General features: G+C 41.4%; 2 protein-coding genes across 3 annotated transcripts in view; both read right to left on the bottom strand.

The window, feature by feature from the left end:
• Positions 1 to 2246: 2246 nt before the first annotated feature.
• LOC137868115 (uncharacterized) lies at positions 2247 to 4219 on the bottom strand. The gene is made up of 2 exons (XM_068704686.1): positions 4187 to 4219; positions 2247 to 3679 (listed from the first exon to the last, which is right to left on the bottom strand). Exon 2 carries the CDS (start codon positions 3651 to 3653, stop codon positions 2922 to 2924), a length of 732 nt encoding a protein of 243 aa, XP_068560787.1. The 5' UTR covers positions 3654 to 3679; positions 4187 to 4219; the 3' UTR covers positions 2247 to 2921.
• Positions 4220 to 4603: 384 nt separating this feature from the next.
• il1rap (interleukin 1 receptor accessory protein) overlaps positions 4604 to 12500 on the bottom strand; it is a 22363-nt gene continuing 14466 nt past the window's right edge. Inside the window, exons 8-12 of one of the 2 annotated variants that reach the window (XM_068704503.1) lie at positions 10978 to 11104; positions 10502 to 10650; positions 9666 to 9809; positions 7423 to 7566; positions 4604 to 6877 (exon numbers count right to left, since the gene is read on the bottom strand). In XM_068704503.1, the coding sequence (XP_068560604.1) occupies positions 6426 to 6877; positions 7423 to 7566; positions 9666 to 9809; positions 10502 to 10650; positions 10978 to 11104 (1016 nt within the window). In that variant the 3' untranslated portion in view covers positions 4604 to 6425. The remainder of the gene's footprint in view (positions 6878 to 7422; positions 7567 to 9665; positions 9810 to 10501; positions 10651 to 10977; positions 11105 to 12500) is intronic. The other variant, XM_068704566.1, reaches the window with a different exon arrangement.

Raw genomic sequence — 12500 nt, 5'->3', positions numbered from 1 at the left:
AACAAGTTTCATATTGACATCAATGGTTTAAACCACTCAGTCATGTAAATGTAACCCATCATGTAGATAATAAACTGATGTGTGAAACTATACTTTTAACAGACGAGTTGATGTCGGCGCGTTTGGACATCGTCTCCAAACATCCGTCAGCTCAACGCTGACGGATGTTTGGAGATGATGTTGTCTGGCTGAAAGCTGCAGCATCAATAAACGCTGAGCAGATGTTTTTTTCTTTAAAAGCCATTTTTGCTTTATTAGTCGCAGCGTAATTAAGGAGGAGACGGGAGGAGGAGGTGAAGGTCAGAGAGACGTGATGTCCAACATGATGTCCAACAACGCTCATAACACCGTTTAATGTAAGAGCGTATTGATTACTTTGAGACCTCTGCTTGAACCGACTCTTATTCGGATTTAAATAAAAGTTCCTCAGTTCAGACTTTAAACTAAATGCTGTGGAACAAACTCAGGTTTAAAAAGCTGCTGTTTGATAGTTAAACATTTCTTTATGTTGTTCTTTTACGTCTCGTTTTATCTCCATGTTTAAATACTAAATCACAGCTTTAAATGCATTTTTATATATATATATATATATATATATATATATATATATATATATGATGTTTTTATGTCATACCTTAGTGATGTCACAGAGAGTTTGATCAGAAGAACAGGATCATCAATGAAACATAATCAAGAATTACAAGAATAATAAAGAAATATGGATTATTTTCTTAATTATTGAATCTTGAATATTAAAAACAACAAAAATATAATAAACATAATTTCATGATTAGTTAATTAGTTAAAAAGTTGATTAACGTGTTCAGATACATAATACATAAATAAATACATAATAAAAAGGTAAATAAAGTGAAGCAGCAGCAGCGTACTGTACCTTTAAGAGGTGAGAACCCTCAAACAGAAAAGAAGAGTTCAGCGGTGAAACGCTGACACCTGCTGATCTCAGGTAAGACCTCAAGTCACCAAAATAAAAGGGAAGCTCCTGCATCTTATTGTGAAGTCCTACCAGCAGCAGAGATCAGAGGGAGGGGAAATCAAAAAAACAATGAAAGGAAGCCGTAAAAACCCTCCAAAATAAAACAATAAAAGCATCTTTGTCATAACTGCAGCTCTCAAATCTCCAAAATAAAAGCATCAGCAGCTTCACAACATTCGTGTCTAATTATATCTACTTACTGTTGATGACGGGTCTCATCAGAGCGCCTGTGTGACCTCATGCTGCAGTGCATTGTGGGAAACGCTTCATGCTGGAATGGAAATGAAACATGAGGATAATGATGATGATGCTGCTCTTGAAACTTATGATGAAATGTATTAATTATTCATGTTTGTTTTCAAACAGCTGCTGATGAATCAGATTCAGATTTAGCTTCTCATGTAAACATACATGTAAACAGACATGTAAACAAACATGTAAACAAACAAGTAAACAGACATGTAAACAAACAAGTAAACATGTAAACAGACATGTAAACATGTAAACAAACATGTAAACAGACATGTTAACATGTAAACAAACATGTAAACAGACATGTTAACATGTAAACAAACATGTAAACAAACATGTAAACATGTAAACAGACATGTAAACAGACATGTAAACAAACATGTAAACAGACATGTAAACATGTAAACAAACATGTAAACAGACATGTAAACATGTAAACAAACATGTAAACAAACATGTAAACAGACATGTAAACAGACATGTAAACAAACATGTAAACATGTAAACAAACATGTAAACAGACATGTAAACATGTAAACACTGTGTTTGTCTTCATGTGGAGTAAACAGACAGTTTTCTTTGGAAGCATTTAACCCAAATGACACATTTAGCAGTAAAAACTCTTCACTTCTAATAATATATTTATTTTCTGCATGAAGTCTCTGTTTTGTTTGTTTTTTATCTCATTTGATGCATCATACAAATAATATAGGGATATATTTTTTAACCTGTCGGAACATTACAGTTTTATGGTCACACTTTGTGTTTAGACTCCTCCATCTGTTTCACATTAAAAGCCTTCTATCAGTTCATTTTATTTTGAAACATCTGCAGGAAGTACAGATTTTCATTAACAACACTTTAATTAAAAAATCAAAACAGAAACAACCAGTGAAGAATAATCTGTTGCTCCACTTTTCTCTCTCTGAACCAGATTTTAATTTATTATTAATATTTATTTGCCAACAGAGAGATCAGCTGCTCTGGTGGATTCCACTTCCGGTTTCATTGTTTATTGTAATAAACACAATAATAATTGATCTGTACTAAACATGAACACGTTCTCGTGTTTGTACTCACAGTTTCGTTACATCCAGACTCACAGCCGCTGTCGATCATCTCACCTGTGACGGCTTGCTTGCCGTCACAGAACTTTTATCACGTTAAACAAACAACTCTTCTTTTTATTTATTTAAGATAATATAGGTACATAAACAAATAATAACAATAATAATAAAAAAAAATAATTAATTTAAAAAAAAATCAGAAAACCAGGATTCATGAGAGAAACTTCAAATACAAATTTACATTTATCAAAGTCTTGGTGAATATTTCAAGTCTCAGACAGAACAGACACTATGAAAACAAAGGAAATTAAGTTAATTAATGATTCATATTCATGTCACACTTTTGTCCGTAAAAATTATGTTACAAGCAAAAGTCCTGTTATAGAAATTCTACTTGAGTAAAAGTTTGAAATAAAATATATCAGACGTTGATGAAATCTGATCACGTTCCTGCTCGCCAGAGGATGAACCATGGATGTATTATGTTTCACCATCTTTCCTTTGTGACTTGAATGCAGCATCACTGAATAAAGGCTTAGTCGGTTTGAGTCTCAGGGCGGGGCCTCTGCTTCATTCTAGCCCCTCCCCCTTTTTTCCTGCTGTCATCACTCAGAAGTTCTGGAGCCAATCACCTGGTTGCAGGTGGGGAGGGCGGAGTCAGTTGCCGGGGTAAGGGTTGATCCAGGCTTGTGGGTGGAGTCTGGCGTCGTGGTGGGCTCCGTTTCAGGGACCGGGTCCGACCGGATCTCGGTCCTGATGTCATGGGACACCTGCTGCATCTCTGTCTCTACTGTTAGCCCCGTCCCCCTGTCCTGCACCTGACCAATAAACCCAGCGCATCCTGAGCAGCCGGTGCTGTGTTGAGACCTCCCCTCACAGCTCTTTGCTCTGCCCCTCCCTCTGGGCGGGGCCCGCAGGTTTCTGCGGCTCTGATTGGCTGTGTCTTTCTGGTTCTGGTTCTGGTTCTGGTTCCGTTGGACTCTCTGCAGCGCCAAGGCTGCGAGGTCCGAGTGAGACGAGGTGCTGTCGATCAACCTCCGGCCCATAGCGAGCGGCCGGACGGGCAGCGCCAGCCTCAGCCTCAGCCAGAAGCGCGATCGCCGCGGTTCGGATCGAGTCCCGCGCCACGTCACGGTGGTGTCGGCGACCTGCCGGATCTGTGCCGCCTCCACGCAGGGCAGCTTGCTGATGGAGCGGTAAACTATGGCAACGATGGCGGCGGCGGCCCGATGGCTACGCTGGAGGTACAGACCCAGACGACACTCCAGGAGGCTGAAGCTCTTCTCTGCCAGGAAGTTGGGGCTGAGGACGAGGAGGAGGCGTCGGCTTCGCTGCATGGAGTGCAGGACGGCCTCTGATAGGTCTGATGGAAGACAAAACAGGAAGTCAGGAACAGCTGAGAGATTAAATATCATGTAAACAAAGTACTACTACTACAAATACTACTACTCCAACTCCTACTAAAACTGCTATTACTACTACTACGACTTCAACTACTACTATTAATACTACTAAAACTATTAATACTACTATTACTATACAACGAATACTCCTACTACTACAATTAATACTACTACTCCTACAAAAACTACTACTACTACTACTACTAGTCATACTCCTACTACTACTACTACTACTAATTCTACTATTATTAATACTACTAATCCTACTAAAACTGCTACTACTACTACACCTACTAAAACTACTACTACTACTATTACACCTACTAAAACTACTAATACTACTATTACATCGACTACTACTACTACTACTACTACTACTCAGTCAGTGACCCATTATTAAGAGTAAGAAAAGGGTTGTTGAAGTATCAACAGACCAGTACGACTTGTTACATATTTGGGTCATTCACATGTTGCGTTGTTTTCTTTCTCAGATCCGTTGTTGTCGATGTAAACAAGCTCAAAAGCGAGAGCGACAAGATAAAACTCTGCAGCTTGTCAGCATGTCGCCTGATGAGGAAACAACCAATCAGAGCTGGCAGATATCGTTAAGTATTTCAGTTCAGGACGACCCAGAGTTTTTCTTTCCAGTCCCACGAAATATTTTTCTTGCTTCACACTTGTTGGACGATGGACGATGGACGTCACAACATCTGTTGTTTATGGATGAATGTTGAACTTATGGAGAGAAAAGAATAATTGTAAAAATTATATTTATAACTGTATGCGCATGAAGATGTGAACATGCTTGCGTGTATTTGTGTGTATTTGTGCAAATGGAAGGCATGAAATGAAAAAACACTGAAATGAATGATGATGACAACCGATTAGATGGAAAATTAATTTATTAAAATAGATGAAATACTGTTAACTGCAAAAATACAAAATAAAGCATGACAAAGTGCAGGATGCATTCTCCCAGTACTGTTCTTTTATCAAAAAAGGTAAAGATGAATAGCACAGTTTCTTTTTTTAAGAGAAAAATATAATTATACAGTTATATTATACTGTATATGAACTTTTTCAGTATATATATACTGAAAAAATAAGTGGATCAGTGACCAAAAATAAAACAAAAATACAGAAAGTATAGAGAAATTGTAACATTTTAAAGGATCAGTACGTTTTACTCTGTAAATACATTTTCTCTGACTCATATTTGAAACATTGCAGTACATGGATCCCTCCTGTGGGTCTAACACTTTACAGCTGTGGTACTTTTAAAGGCTATTTCATATTGTCAACATCCCTCTACGCAGATGACACCCAACTTTATGTTTGTGTTTGCTTGTTTTTAAAATGAAGGCCCCAAAATATCCTTAAGAAAAAAAAATCTAACAAAAGTTAAGCAACCACCACAGCTGAGTGTATTAAGATGCAGTTCATCTAACAGCCACTAGATGTCGCTAAGAGAAAAGTCTGACTGTATTGAAGTGAGTGAGAAATGACCAGACTTCTCTCTAGATGTGCAATTCACTTGAAATTAAATGATGTATAAATACTCATGGACCTCTGAGGATGAATCCTCTGACTGTTCTTCTTGCACCACCAACAGGTCAAAATGTCCCGTTTATAAAAAACACTTTTACCTCCATCCAGGAGATTATGTTTTCAGCTCGGTTTGTCTGTCTGTCAGCAGTGTTATAGAAAAAACTACGGAGCAGATTTTTATGAAACTTGGTTGAAGGGTGTAGCATTAATGAAGGAGGAACACTTTAATGTTGTGGCAGATAAGAACCATGGGGGGCGGATACAGAAAACCATCTTTCACATTCGTTAGCATCTCCAGATAGCTTTTCTAGCGCCAGTTCATCATAGGATAGCTTTACAACTGATGACACACATTCCTTTCAGCCTTGGCTGTCGTTTCATCATATAAAACAAAAAATACATAATTGTTGGAATGCTGATTCAGCAACTTATATTTCTTCCATACGTTTTTTGGCACCTTTCTCCTTCTGCATTTTTTAAGCTACAGAAACTGTTCGATTATCAAAATGTTTAGCTCTTTAAGGAGAGGGGTGCTGTGACTTTTCATGTTTCTAACCTTTATATTTTTTGAATTTATTAAGCGTCTTGCACATTTTTTTGTAATGATTTTTGGGTATTAACATTTTTTCAGAAAAGTAATTTGAAATTTCCACATTTTCAGCAATGTTTTATGATTCAGTTCAGCTTTGAGCATTCCAAAGCATTTTCTGCAGGAAATGTTTTCTAGTTAAGTAAGGATGTCAAACATGAGGCATGCTAACGTCTCAAAAGACAGGTGGACAAGTACAACGGTCCTAAAATGTTTGTCCAGCTTCAGTTCTTTCTATTTCATATTTATGTGTCCTGGTTGGTTGCTTCTGAGAAATGTTAAGAACACAGTGCTCTGTAATCTGGACAGACACTATAGTTATATATATATATATATATATAAAAAATACGCTGTGGTAATCAATAGATAGTGTGCAGATGAAAAGTGATTAATGGAGATGAAGCTGAAGTTTATGAAAAACAAAACTGCATTCATTATTTACGGTTTTGTTGGTTTCTATTGTCTTGGTCTCCGGAACAAAATAAAAGAATAAAGCACTGTGCTGGTTCTGGTTCTACTCTAGCTCTGGTTGGGACCAGAACCTGACGCCGGACAGACGGTCGTCATGGCTACGCTGCAGAGTTCAGGACCTTCTGCGGGTCTTTGATGGTGTTGCTGATGAGGCCCGTTTGGGAGTTGGTGCTGTTCTGACTGAGCAGCCTCATCAGGCCCAGCTGCTTCTCCCTCTCCTCCTCCCCCCTCTTGCTGCCGACCTTCCTCACAGGTAGCTCCACCCTGAGCCTCTTCCAGAAGCGGGACGTCAGCTCCTTGGACTTGTCCCCCTGCCATCGGACCAGCACCAGGGCCACGCGGGCCCTCCTCAGCTCCCTGACCCAGCCCTGACGCCGGATCGGCTTGTACTGGACCAGGATCACCCGCAGGTGCCCGCCCAGCGCCATGCTGTCGATGCCAGCCTGCAGCTCCAGCAGGGCCTGGGATCCTCGGGAGGCGTAACCCGGACTCACGACCACCAGGAGGCGCCGGCTCCGAGTCACGAAACCCAGAGTCTCATCTGTGATGGCTGCAGGGAGACAGGAGCGTTAATGAAGGGACGGATGTCCGTCCGTCTCAGCAGGAACAGTAGAAGGAGTAGAAGTTGTAATACCACTAGGAGTATTACTGATTAAGCAGTACCAGTGGTAGTACCAGGAGGAGCAGCGGTTAGTAGTATTAGAAGTAGAGGCAGTAGAAGTCTGAGATGTAGTAGAGAAACATGAGAGCTCTGTGAGTGACGCTGTGTTACTTTGACAGGGAGAGTATGTGCGCTGTGTACTCTGTACTACTTGTTGGTGCAGGGAGCTGTAGTATACAAAGTATTCTATTCTTCTTCTGTATAAAACTCTTTGCTGTTTTTGTAAAAGTGCGTCAACATGGATTTCAATGTCACTTAACAATAAAAAGAGTAATTAAAGAAGTAATAGAAGTAACAGTAATAGCAACAAAACTGTAGTAGTAGTAGCAAGTAGTAAGACTAAGACTATTGTACTGCAGTATTACTGAGTACTATACTGCAGTACCACTGTGAACTATACTGTGTACTTATACTGCAGTACTAGCTGTACTCACTCCCTCCCGGCAGACTGTCTCTGTCAAAGATACAGACTGAGTATCCGAGCTCGTTCTCCAGAACGAAGCGAAGAGTCGACAGAACAAACTGCTCCTCCTCGCTGTTCCTCGCGTACGAGATGTAGACGTCGTACTCTTTATCATCTGGACACACACACACACACATATACATACACACACACACACACACACACACACACACACACACACACACACACACACACACACACACACACACACACACACACACACACACACACACAGATCATTTACCGTATTGATTACAGATTAGGAACATTTGTGATTTGTGAGATTCTCCATGTCACAGGAAACAAAGTGGAAATGTCAAAAAGTCCCCTGATGTGACGTGACCACCAGAGGAGGTAGCTCAGTTAAAGCGTCACGTCTTATTCTTAGTTTGACCTCCTTTAGAGAGAATCCTGCTGATCGGTTTCTAAATGTCAGTTTAATCTGCAGAGACGTTAAACTTTCTGTCAACTGATCTTTGTTCCTCATCGCTGAAACTCGATGGTGTGTTCATGGAAACTCCCACATCTGATGATTTAGAATCAAAATCAAATCCAAAAGGACAAACAATAAGTAGCAAATGTAGACGTCAAGAAAATATGATCATTTCTGTTTAAAAAAGTCCATGAACAGGAAAATATCAGCCAATCTGTGTGCAGGAGGTTCTAACGCACAAGATGAGAACAATTTCATATGTTGCAGAAAATCCATATTTTGACACCATGTTCTATGTGCACAAATTCATATATTGTGTAAAAATAGTTCAGTTAACTCAAATCTCATCTGTTGTGTTAAGGAGGGAAAACAGTGAGAGGTGAAAGTTTGACTGCCCGTCTCTAAAAGGAAGAGTTCACAGTTAAGAGCTTTGACATGAACATGTTTCATTTTGTGGCTGATTGAATGAAATCCGGCAGCGCGATGGAAAAGTTACAGTAGAAGGTTTTAATAATCGAAATGCTCCGACTGCAGCCAGACAGAAAAGTGAATCATCACTATACAGATTGTGTAGTATCAGGACGTAAGAGGTGAAGCGATAGAGGTGAAGAGGCCAAAGCTAAGATGCAGCTTTATGACTTCTGCTGCTGCTGCGGTTTTCAATTAAACAAAAAGCGCTTCATAAAAACCTGTTGATGGAAAACACGACACAGAAACAAAATCAAATTAAATCAGTTAGTTCCTCTAAACAGCAGCTTTTATTTGAGACTCCTAGAAGACGACGGGTTGTTAGCAGACAGACAGAAGAGCACCTGTGTCTCTCACCTGTGTGTCTCACCTGTGTGTGTCTCACCTGTGTGTCTCACCTGTGTGTCCCTCACCTGTGTGTCGCTCACCTGTGTGTCCCTCACCTGTGTGTCCCTCACCTGTGTCCCTCACCTGTGTGTGTCTCACCTGTGTGTGTCTCACCTGTGTGTCCCTCACCTGTGTGTCCCTCACCTGTGTGTCGCTCACCTGTGTGTCCCTCACCTGTGTGTCTCTCACCTGTGTGTCGCTCACCTGTGTGTCCCTCACCTGTGTGTCGCTCACCTGTGTCGCTCACCTGTGTGTCTCACCTGTGTGTCCCTCACCTGTGTGTGTCTCACCTGTGTGTCCCTCACCTGTGTCGCTCACCTGTGTGTCTCACCTGTGTGTCCCTCACCTGTGTCGCTCACCTGTGTGTCTCACCTGTGTGTCTCACCTGTGTGTCCCTCACCTGTGTGTCCCTCACCTGTGTGTGTCTCACCTGTGTGTGTCTCACCTGTGTGTCGCTCACCTGTGTCGCTCACCTGTGTGTCTCACCTGTGTGTCTCACCTGTGTGTCCCTCACCTGTGTGTCCCTCACCTGTGTGTCCCTCACCTGTGTGTGTCCCTCACCTGTGTGTGTCTCACCTGTGTGTGTCTCACCTGTGTGTGTCTCACCTGTGTGTGTCTCACCTGTGTGTCCCTCACCTGTGTGTCTCACCTGTGTGTCCCTCACCTGTGTGTCCCTCACCTGTGTGTCCCTCACCTGTGTGTCTCACCTGTGTGTCTCACCTGTGTGTCCCTCACCTGTGTGTCCCTCACCTGTGTGTCCCTCACCTGTGTGTCTCACCTGTGTGTCCCTCACCTGTGTGTCCCTCACCTGTGTGTGGCTCACCTGTGTGTCCCTCACCTGTGTGTCTCACCTGTGTGTGTCTCACCTGTGTGTCCCTCACCTGTGTGTCCCTCACCTGTGTGTGGCTCACCTGTGTGTGGCTCACCTGTGTGTCGCTCATCGGTGCCGAACCAGGACCGGTAAAGCAGCAGCAGCTCCAACCAGAAGACGTGATAGACCACGAAGAGGAGCAGCATGAGGACCAGAGTCACACCGAGACCACAACCCAGCTCCAAAGACGGCAACGACACTGACGCAGAACAAACACAGCAGACGTTTAATCCACCTTGTTGTGTTCGTTGTTGTTGGTGGTTACACAAATAACCCGAGTCCTACGATCTTCAGCTAAGCCTTCAGTTTAGTTGTAGTGCATTCATTTAGAAAACACTTTATAAAAACTATAAAGTTACTGAAAGTTTAAAGTTACTAAAAGTTTAAAGTTGCTAAAAATGTAACTTTAAACTTTTAGTAAATGTAAACCAAAAGAGCACAACTAGCCTGCCTCAGTGATGTGAATATACATGACTACATTTGAAATTATTGATATGATTTTACACAAATATATTTCAAAACACAAATACATTTTTTCTCCAACGTCTTCATTTATTCGTCCGTTTCTGCTTTTATCGATACACAAACTTTTACAAATCAGAACTTGTTTTAACTAGTGTTTTTTTATTACCAGTTTCCACTCAGGTTTTTTTTTATGCACAAATTTAAAATGTGCATTAAAACATATGGATGGAAATGGAACACTTCCTGCTGAAATTTCAAACTAAAAGTTTTTGAGCAGTTCCATATCACTCGTCTTGACTGGTCAGCTTTTAATGTGAAACTTCTGCAGGAAGAGTTTAATTGACGTAAGTTAACGGCGATCCAAAAAACGTCAAAGTAGAATTGTTCATTCAAAGATAGAACGTTTAAATCTTGAAACACGCTCACTCTCCTCCTCCAGCTGAGCTCTGCGGGTTTCGAAGCCTCTGTCGTTCTTCACGGAGCAGTTGTACTCCCTGTTCAGGTCTTCAGAACGGAAGTCCTGGATCAGCAGCACGCTCTCCTCCGTCCGGTCCCCGTAGTTGTACCTCAGCTGTCTGCAAACACACACACACACACACACACACACACACACACACACACACACACACACACACACACACACACACACACACACACACACACACACACACACACACACAGAGCTCACTACACAACGGAAGACTTATTAGGCATAAGTCCTGCATGTGTGACTCTGCAGAGACCTGCTGAGCTCACTGCTTGTTCTTGACAGTCGTATAGTGTCTGAGGGGTGGGGGAGGGGATTCAGTTTCTTTTCTTTCTACAGGGACATATTAGGGGTCAGCTACATTCATCTACCGACACATCATATTCATATTACAGACTGCATATTTTCGTTCCACCTGTTGGTTTTGGAGAACCGATCCTGGTCGAGTTTATCCAACGTCTTCCCATCAACCGTCCACCAGATGTCCCAGGAGGAGTTGAGGTAGGGGAACAGACCTGTGCACACCAGACGGACGTCTGTGTCTGAGAGGACAATCATACTTAGTGAGATAAATCAGATGAATACAGGCTCCAGTCAATACTCTGACAACTACAGTAGAAACATCATGACATGAACACAAACCCACGTTACATTTCTCTCATAATAAGATGATCAACATACAAGCTGCAGTTTATCTGTGGTCGTCTTGTGTCTCTTTGACGTAGTCTTGTGTCTCTGTGATGTCGTCTTGTGTCTCTGTGATTATCTTGTGTCTCTGTGATGTCGTCTTGTGTCTCTGTGATTATCTTGTGTCTCTTTGATGTCGTCTTGTGTCTCTTTGATGTCGTCTTGTGTCTTTCTGCGGTCGTTAGATTGACTTTCCAACTAAATAAATGTTCTTCAATGTAATGAAGAACAAGAAGAACGAAGCATCAAGCAGAGAAGAACATGAAACACGTTCCACAGTTTACAGCTTGTTTTTTGAATACATTTAATGCTGCAATATGTAAATCGCTCAATAAATCTGATGCATTAATTAATACGAGTGACGTGTGTTTGACGACGTGTGTGTGTGTGTGTGTGTGTGTGTTTGACGACGTGTGTGTGTGTGTGTGTGTGTGTGTGTTCTCTCCGGACAGTTAACTGTGGATGCTGAACCTCCTCCTCCGAGCTGCGCTCAGGAAAACCAATTAAAGAGCAGTTGTTGGCAGAGCGGGAGCCGCCTCTCCATCACTGCCAGAGCAGCTTTATGGGCTGAGAGTCCAGCTGCAGGTAGAGGACCATAAAGACACAGCAACACCGCTGGAAGCATGGTAGTATTCAGACACTCTACTGCAGTCAAAGTACTAACACAACACTGTGAGAAAACTCCACTACAAGTACAAGTCCTGCAGAAACTCACTGAAGTAAAAGTATACAAACGTAATCAGAGTAAAAGTAAAGTATGTATAGATCAGTAGTTTAGGGAAAGCCTCTTCTTCTTCTTCTTGTCCTCTACAGCAGCGTGTTCAATTAACATTCAAAAGGTCCGGATTGAGAAAATCTCCTCCTGCAAATGTATAATATCTAACTTGCACTATTTAGTGCCTTATATATATATATATATATATATATATATATATATATATATATATATATATATATATATATATATATATATATACACATATATATATACATATATATATAGACCACTTCTCTCTCTTTGGAGAACGTCATGCGAAACAACTTCTGACTCACGTAATAACGCTCCTCCTCCTCATTCTCTGTCCTCGTCTCCCCGTCTGTCTACATCTCACTCGAGTCAGGAGACGTGTCAGAATACTCGTATTTGATTGGCTGGGCTGCATCACCTGATGTGATTTAGCCGCTGAACGAGTGCCGTAAAGGCTGGAAAAGCTGCACTGGTTAGAATAGAAGCGCTCACTCAAAATGTAA

The sequence above is a fragment of the Cebidichthys violaceus genome, unplaced genomic scaffold (assembly GCF_023349555.1).
Source record: "Cebidichthys violaceus isolate CVI_PGR_0920_01 unplaced genomic scaffold, fCebVio1.0.p SCAF_1, whole genome shotgun sequence".
Lineage (NCBI taxonomy): Eukaryota > Metazoa > Chordata > Actinopteri > Perciformes > Stichaeidae > Cebidichthys > Cebidichthys violaceus.
This window is presented reverse-complemented; position numbering and strand designations above follow the sequence as displayed.